Source organism: Neolamprologus multifasciatus, chromosome 15 (assembly GCF_963576455.1).
Source record: "Neolamprologus multifasciatus chromosome 15, fNeoMul1.2, whole genome shotgun sequence".
Lineage (NCBI taxonomy): Eukaryota > Metazoa > Chordata > Actinopteri > Cichliformes > Cichlidae > Neolamprologus > Neolamprologus multifasciatus.
The window spans coordinates 18,705,716-18,714,429 of NC_140453.1; the positions used below are offsets into that span (position 1 = coordinate 18,705,716).

General features: G+C 40.0%; 1 protein-coding gene and 3 non-coding genes across 4 annotated transcripts in view; all 4 read left to right on the plus strand.

Moving 5' to 3' along the window:
• Positions 1–3,117, plus strand: part of tmem214 (transmembrane protein 214) — a 31,314-nt gene extending 28,197 nt beyond the window's left edge. The window contains exons 15-17 of the mRNA XM_085132443.1: positions 236–404; positions 661–812; positions 2,077–3,117. Of these exons, the coding sequence (XP_084988569.1) occupies positions 236–404; positions 661–812; positions 2,077–2,206 (451 nt within the window). The 3' untranslated portion in view covers positions 2,207–3,117. The remainder of the gene's footprint in view (positions 1–235; positions 405–660; positions 813–2,076) is intronic.
• A 383-nt stretch (positions 3,118–3,500) lies between these two features.
• trnay-gua (transfer RNA tyrosine (anticodon GUA)) lies at positions 3,501–3,588 on the plus strand. Its single transcript is given in 2 exon segments — positions 3,501–3,537; positions 3,553–3,588. It is a non-coding gene; the product is annotated as a tRNA-Tyr (tRNA).
• Positions 3,589–3,775: 187 nt separating this feature from the next.
• trnaa-agc (transfer RNA alanine (anticodon AGC)) lies at positions 3,776–3,848 on the plus strand. The gene has a single exon. It is a non-coding gene; the product is annotated as a tRNA-Ala (tRNA).
• A 657-nt stretch (positions 3,849–4,505) lies between these two features.
• On the plus strand, positions 4,506–4,578 carry trnaa-agc (transfer RNA alanine (anticodon AGC)). The gene has a single exon. It is a non-coding gene; the product is annotated as a tRNA-Ala (tRNA).
• The last annotated feature ends 4,136 nt before the right edge of the window (positions 4,579–8,714 follow it).

Consider the following 8,714-nt stretch of genomic DNA (forward strand, 5'->3'; position numbering starts at 1 on the left):
CTAAAATCTAAAACAAGCTTCTGACTCTCTTCCTGATAACGCTCAGGCACATAGTGTTTTATTCCCTGTGGTTTGTTGGCTTTTATTTAGAATACTATATTAATATAGATTTATTAGATTAACCTACTGTTCTGCCATAAAATTATTTGCTTTTTCTTTTCTTCCATTTTTCCTCTAATGAAGATTGCAGTTATGATCATTATTGTCTGTATTGTGTGTTTTGTATTTTCTGTAGCTGGTTGGAGACAAACACTCCTTATTATTACTCTGAGTGTGTCCGGGTTTTGGGTCCAGTAACGGAACAAGGTTTGGAAAAGGCAAAGTCAGCAGCTGTCTTCATCTCTGAAAACACCTCACGGTTTATTGTCTGGGTTAAAGAAACCACACCTCTTGTCATAGAATGGGTAAGGCCATGGCTACAGCTGCACCTGACCTCAAACATTAAAATGTTGAAGTACAGTTTTTTGGGGGGGGGGGCTGAAGCACAACTTTCTGGGTGTATATTAAGCAGTCCAGCTGGATTATTATTTCACCCTTTTGTGGATTTATTTGTGTTTATACTGTGTCACTTTCCCCCCTTAATTTAAATTTTGAGCATTACATAAGACACTACCAGATAACCCCAGTCTGACTCTGATTGTGTTGCATGTCTTTGTCCAGGTGAACACCAACACCCCAGAGAGTGTGTTCCAGGCTCTGGCATATTTGAAGGAGCTCCTCATCTTCCTACATCAAAACTACATCCTGCCAGCGCTGGCGTACACATCTAACCTGCTACAGAGAGCATGGGCCAACTTAGAGGACTCTTGCAAGTCAGTACTAACAGCAGCTCTTTAACAGTTAATCTTTATTAGTACATGTCCGAGTGTGGGGCAGTTAAACTGGCTGGGACTGGTTTCACAAAGATGTATTTGGTCTGTAGGGTTAAACAAGAAGAACAGCACAGCTTGTATTAGAATAATCTGACTAAAATGAAGGCACCTTACCTCTGGGCTGACTAACTATAAGAATCTGTGGCACTGCTGCAACAATGATTTAACTATGAAGCCCTCATTATGGTGCTTGTTGGGATGAAACGTGATTCACCTTTACCTATTGCTGTGTTTTATTGAAGCCACTGAGAAATGCGTGCAGGTTACCAGTTGCACTGACAGATGTAGTGACATGCCAGTTTATCCTGCTGGAGTTTGGACCTCGTTCCTATTTGTTCTTTAAAGGGAGTTGCTCACCAGATTTTTTGGCAGATCTTTGTAGGCTTTGTCTGTGTATGTTTCTCCTATTTGCACAGTACCGTCACAGCACCACACACATTTCACTTCTCAGCAGTGTGTTCTTCTTCTGTTTACTGGAGCCAGGTAGTTGCACCCTGCTGATAAACAATTGGACTATTTTTCCATTCATTCATCTTCTGACAACTGTCCAGGTCTCGGTTGAGAGGGCAGCAGTCTAAAGCAGAGATGCATCAGTGGCCATTTCCTTGGCTGTTGATAACCTCTGAGGTGATTGACAGATGAACTCTGTAATGATCTGTCAATCTCCTGCTCTGTATACTCATGAACAAGACCCTTAGAACGAGTTCATAAACTGTGGAGCAGACCGCTAAGGCCTCCACCTCTGACCACCAGATCCATGTAACACTGGATCCCTGCTGATGTGGCCCATTAAGGCCCAACCACCAAGGTGCTTGATTTAAGAACCTCTAATGCAGGCCTGGCTTAAATGTAAGCAGCATCATCATCGATTAGTCTGTATCTTCTCTTCGCGCTAAATCTGACTCCTCACCAGGGATAATTTTGCTTTGTAACTCTAAATTATCAGAACCATTCTGAATCACCTGGGAGTGCAATGGTGGCGATTTATGGAATAGTGGATTATTACTATGTAATTTTCCCCCCCAGCAATTTAACAACTATGTAGATATTTGAAAATCATGAGCATTCCCACAAATTGTCTCGCCTGTTATTTAAACCAGTTATGAGTAGTGTAGTAGCCAAATGTGTTTGTTTGTATTGTTTAAAAGGAACTAAAAGCATCATTAAAGCTGCAGTGAGTGATTTTTGACTTTCTCTGTTGCAGTGGGGAGGTGTCTGTATCATGTCTGCAGGGCCACGCCTTGTCCTTTACCAACTCGACGTGGCAGCTACTCCAACACACGACCTCGGCAATCAAGACATGGGCCCAGGATTTGCTCACTCGAGCGGGATAACGCAATACACACACACAATATGCACACAGGAAGCTAAACACACCAACACACACACTCTGGCCCAGCGTGAGTCTGTCATGTCCTTTGTGATGCAAGTGGATGCTGCAGGGTCAGTGGGAAACGAGCTCACTCAAAAAAGACCCTTTTTGTCTCTTATTTTGGTTAAATTTTAAAATCAGTTTGGTGTTGTTTAGATGTTTGTTTTTTTCTATCAGCCTTTTTGTCACTGCTGGATACGGAGGTCGTACCCTTCTTTCTCTCTCCCTGAGTTTTATACTGCAAATTTCAGCCACTGCTTGAGCCTCTGGGTTAAGCAGGTTCTGTAATTTATAGAAAATATAGGTTTGTAGATGATTTATAAAACGTTTTTATTTAAATATAATGAAAAAAAAAGTGTTGTGAAAGTTGGTAAAGGTGGGGAACATGTCAGAAACGTCTCCAAGCCACTGAAAACCTCATCAGAGGGTCAAGTCATCTTTAACACCTGGTCCTGTGTGTGCAAACCCCTTGTCAAACCTAACTAGGGAGTTGTGTCTCTGGGTGGATTTGCTCGTCCAGAGCACGGTCGTAAACACAGTCTTCTCACATCAGTCCAGAAGAAAAAATCTGTGTGTCTCGTCTCTGCTGCTTTGTTTCTGTCCCGTTTTCTAATGCTTCACCTACCAGCAGAAGCTTCTCGCCCGAGCTGCGAGAAACACCGACATCATGTACCTGAAGGTCAATGCGTTTCTGTGTTTGTGTCTGCGTGGATAAGTGATGCCAGCGTTGTCATCCTGTATGCTGTAATCTGAGAATGCCCTCCTCTGGACATTTTACTTAACTAACCCCCCACCCTGTAAACAAGATGATATGGAAGAGACTAATGTCTTACTTTGTAATGTAAATGATTTGTAATAAAGACTCCAACCCCACTGCAGTGTTTTTATCAGCTGATTTACGCCAGTGTGCCATGAGCTACAAAGCAAATAATAGAAACCACCTTGTTAACAGTTGTCTTGTCATGACTTGGGGCTTTGCCCTCAAACTTCAATTTTGCATGTGTATGTTCTTATTAAAATATAATTATTAGATATGTGTATTCAGGGTCCTCTTAAGAAGAAACAAATTTGTCTCACCACGTATTAATATAGATCAAGATGAGAAGAGGACCCTGGGTGTGTATTTTTAGTCAAGTGTCGCTGACTCAGCAGTCCTCTTAAAAACGTATCTTGTCCCAGTAAATCAATGTTTTCCTCTCGCATGCTTCGTAGCGCTACCGGTTATAGACAAACACTGTGGGGAGCTGATACTATCCCCTTCGATAGCTCAGTTGGTAGAGCGGAGGACTGTAGAGGAGTGCGATAGACATCCTTAGGTCGCTGGTTCAAATCCGGCTCGAAGGAGGTGACACTTTTTTTTTTTCTTCTTCTCTCACGGTGTTCAAGCGCAACGATCGAATACAGATTACACGGTAGATACGGTTCATTAGCCGAACCAGCACCATTGCCAGCAAGCCAACAGACTGTTGGCTATAGCCCAACCCGATTACATAGATATATATTTTATCAGGTTGCGAGGCAGCGCACATAAGGGGGATTAGCTCAAATGGTAGAGCGCTCGCTTAGCATGCGAGAGGTAGCGGGATCGATGCCCGCATCCTCCAAGCTTTTGTGTCTCGTCGATGTGGTTGGCGTGAGTTTGTTTTAACTCTCAAGTTGCAAAATGCAACCAACCAGACCAACTAGAAAATATGGTTATTTTAAAAATTGGTAATTTTTGTCGGGGAGCTGAGACACAAAACATAGAGAAGATGCCAATGTCACATTTACATTTTCACGAAATTTCACTGAAATCAATTCGGTCGACACTTCAAACTTAGGCAGTCTTTGTATAAGCTATTATAGGTACCTGCTGTCAACACGTTATCACCTTCAAAGCCTAACATTTTCAGCTAGGTGACAAATCGTCGATATCTTACGCTTCCGGGGACCCAACATCAGCAAACAAGAGAACCGTTTGGAATGAATATACACATGCACACTCGTTTTACTTACATCTCTTTGGTAAACACTATATAACATGCTGGTTAATGTTAGGGATAAGATTATGGTTAGGGTTTGGGATACGGCTAGGACTGGAGTACATGGCTGGAACGTGTATTACCTCGGGAGCGTCATTGTACTGGATTTCATTGATAACCCGGCGCGTAGCATAGGTGAGCGGAAGCTCACCTGTCGCGCTCCTCCGGAACATCGCAGGACTTGACAAATCGTCAGCATATCACGGGTTGGTACTGCGAACGGGCTGTTTCTGAAGCATGGGGGGATTAGCTCAAATGGTAGAGCGCTCGCTTAGCATGCGAGAGGTAGCGGGATCGATGCCCGCATCCTCCAAGCTTTTTTCTGACGCGTTAAAATATTTTAAATAGAGCATTTTAAATATTCATGTGATTTAAAACTGTTTATTGTTTATGGAGAGTAATATATTTTAAGAGTACCAGGTAAATCTGTAAAGCAAACAGGAACTGATTGATTAATGAATTTTTCTATATGGCAGTGTAGGGGAGACCGGGGATAGTTGTAACATTTTTGACATTTCTGTCTGTAAATTGGAGCTCTTTTAAGGCAGTGGATTCAAAATGTAATGCAAAGTATTTACATGTCTCGGCTATTAAATAGTGCAGCTATTTTCTCTGCAGCACAATTACCCATTGCATGGTATGGTCTCAAACACAAAGAGTGAAATGTTACAATTAACCCCATAGTCTGGGTTAGTTGTAACATATCCTGGGGTGAAATGTAACACAATGAAAAAAGGGTACTAACAAAACATTACCATGTAATCTTTGTTTATTCAACACATGAATGCACTTAGAGCCATTTATGTAGCTATGTGTGTGTGTGTGACAGAATGCAGAAATCTAGCTTTTGAACATATTCCAACCCCTAAAAAAAGACAAATTATGGAATTTTCTGCAACTGAATATTTCATTAATTTTGGTTGGTCTTCCTTGAGTTTGGCCTCATTGGCTCAGTGGGCATTATAACCTACAACCCTCAACCAATTTTGAACATAACAATGAAGCTGAAAAAATGTAGTTGTTCACCAGCATTGCAATTCCATTACTTTTTTTTCATGGCTTACCTTGGTGTGGTTTGCAAAGTGCTTCAGAAAGATGAGGAAATCTGTTTCTTGCACCCATCCTGATTTATTTCCATTACCAATACTTCCTACTGGTCCATCTCTGACACAGTGGTCTGCATAATGTATGTGTGGGAACACAAACAGTGGAGGAATTGTGTTGCCAATGGCATTAACCGCATATACAAATGTGACCAGTGAACCTCTCTGCTGATGTCTTTGCCCCAACTTGTTTAATATAAGTTAAAGTAATAGTGTGGTAAGTAGTAACATCTGCATTATTGTTACAACTAACCCAGACTGTTGCTGTTACAACTGACCCAGACTCCTATAGCCATGAACTAGCTAACATTACAGCCAACGGCTAAAACATTAGCACTAAAGACCTACACAGAATATATCCCCATAGACATACAAATAACATAATTTAAGTTTGATGAGTTTAACTGCAAAGCAGATAATGCTATTAGAAATTGAAATAAAGTAGAAAAACGTACTTTTTGGCATACAAATTACTTTTTTTCGTGTTAAATTGTCTGTGTTTGACAAAATGTGCTGATTTTTCACATGTGATAGCAGAACTGAGTTGGGCATGCACAGGATGAGTCACATCATTTGAAACTTAGCCCTGATTGGAGAAATTGGAAGTGTTACAACTGACCCACGTTACAACTATCCCTGGTCTCCCCTATATTAATGAAATATGAAGTTGATATGTGAGTGATATGTTTTATTGATTAGCATTCAAATATCTCAGTGAAGACAGAACAAAGATCTACCACAAAGCAAGAAAGCATGAGACAAGGCTAATCAAAAGGTACTGGCTGAAGCATTTGCTTATTACGCCAACCCTTTTAACAAAAGATCTTTTTGCATGCAGCTCCTGTACACAGGGCTCGAAGCAAATAATAAAACAAAGCAAAAAGAAAACAAACAAACAAAGAAAAAAAAAACTTTCCACCTTAGATAAGTAACTACATCAAAGCAAAAGAATCAAGAGTTGTTGGGGGTTTTTTTTTTGGTTTTTTTTGCTCTTTTCATTCTTGATATATATATTTTTCTAATACTCTATTTTTTAAACATATTTTTAAACAAGGAAAATGAACTACACCTTTTTAAATCACTGTCATAACTATTCCACAGGTTAACTCCTCTAACAGAAACACATCTCTGCTTTATATTTGTCCTTATCTTGTTTTTTTTTTAAAGAAATCTGTTCCCCTTAAGTCATATTGACTCTCTCTGACTTTGAACAGCTTCTGAGTACTGGGGCAAAGCAAGTTATTTTGTGCTTTATACATTATCTGTGCCACTTTATATTCAACTAAATCATAAAATTTCAGGGTATTCAGATTAATAAACAAAATGTTAGTTGGTTCTATATAGTTTGATTGGTTTATAATTCTTATAGCTTCTTTTTGTAACTTGAAAATAGGAAGAGTGTTTGTTTTATATGCATTACCCCATATCTCAAGACAGTAAGTCACATATGGAAGCAACAGAGTACAATAGAGTGTGTATAATGATTTTTTGTTCAGGACATGCTTTGTTTTATAGAGAATAGCAATGGTTTTTGACATTTTTGTTTTCACATGATATAAACAGAACTTTAAATAAATCACCCTAATTAGTAGAATGAAGAAACGACCTGAAATAGAGAATAAACGTATTTGTATGCTTATGACTCCCCGATAGCTGTAGATGTGTCTGTGCTGCCGCCTGAGGCACAAGAGAGAAGATACATCTGCAGCTTCAACGTTTTCTTTAACACTAATAACTATGGCAGAGCACTGAATGTATAGAAGGTGGAAAGAGAGGCATTACTATAAGATAACTGTGAGGTAGCTTTTTATCATTTGGTAAAAAGTGCAAATGTAATCAAGCGCACATGAAAAATTAACTAACTTTAGAGCTTTTTGTATTAAACTGTGTAAAAAGCTTACTTGCATTGACTTGATATTCTGTGCATGGCGTTTACAATGACTAAAAAGTTCATGTGAGAGACAAGACAAAGAAGACAAAGAAGTCCAGATGCTTTTTCTTTCCAAGCTCCTTAGACTACAATGACCTGGATGACTGAGAATCTTCACAAACAACAAGACAAGACAGCGCAACACTAGACAGAACAGGACAATACAGAGACAAGACAGTGCAATGGAAATGTGCAAAATACTAAGAATTGTGCAAAAAGACACTTGGTGTCTGAAGCTGTTCGTGTGTGGAGAAGCAATCCCAGTTCAAGGTCCCCTATGTGTCAAGACTCAGCACTATACGGATGGACTCTCTAGTTTGATATTTATTGCCCTAAAACAATGGAGGAGTGAAATGGTCACTAACAAAGACTTACCCTAAACTAGATTTACTGCCTGCTTCTTTTGTTTTTCTTTTTAACTGCCTGTCTCTTCAGAAATTGGCACATTGTTAGTACATCACCTGCTGAACTTTCCACTTCCATTGATGTCAATTTGCATTAGCCCTTAAATGCTGTTGGTACCTATTGTGTTATGGGCCACAATAAAGACTAAATGAAAAGAGTTACACCTTGGTTGGGAGGAGTCTGAGCTTCTAAAAGTGGGGAATTAGAATCTCTGAACAACAAATCAGAAAAGTTTGATTTTGCAGATTGAAAAGATTGATCCAATCACTCTGAAAAGACTTTCTAAGAGGTCCTCTCCCTTTAACGTCTCACAAAAACTGAAAGACAAATAAAAAAATAATATCAGAAAGATGGCAACTTCTTCTTCAGCAGTGACATGTGTAACTTGCAATCAGAGGGGGATTTGCTCTAATGGATTAGTGATCACTGTGAGACCTTGGGTCACCCTGTTTACACGCTTAACTTAATAACTAGAGGTGCAGTACTCTAATACAAGTCTACTTTAGTGACCTTTAACTGATCACACATGCTGTGGCGTTGTAGAGCTGCAGATGCGCAGAGCTGAGAACGGGCATACGTGAGCTTTGCCTATGGAAATTATACTGGGAGGGTTCCTGCTTTCAGTACGCCACAGTCAGTTGTTTCCTTTGGCGTTTTAAGACGAGAGTAGCATTCGTGTGATCAAACACCGGCATCCGTGGGGGATTAGTCCCAAACAATGGAGGAGTGAAACAGTCACTATTAAACAAAGACTTATCCTACACTAGGATGTATCCTACATGAATGTAGGATACATCAAAGAGGCCATTTACGTGAAAAGGGAAAGACCATGTCTGAATCGAGGAGGGGGCCTAAGGGTACATCTTTCGCCATCTTACAATGCTGTGATTGCAGCCATTCCCCAACTCTCTGTGAATGCTACTCATGGCCATTGATCAGTGGGTTTTGGTCAGTGGTTGTTGATCAATGGTCATGAGAATTTGCGTAATTATGATGAAGGAACTGACCTCC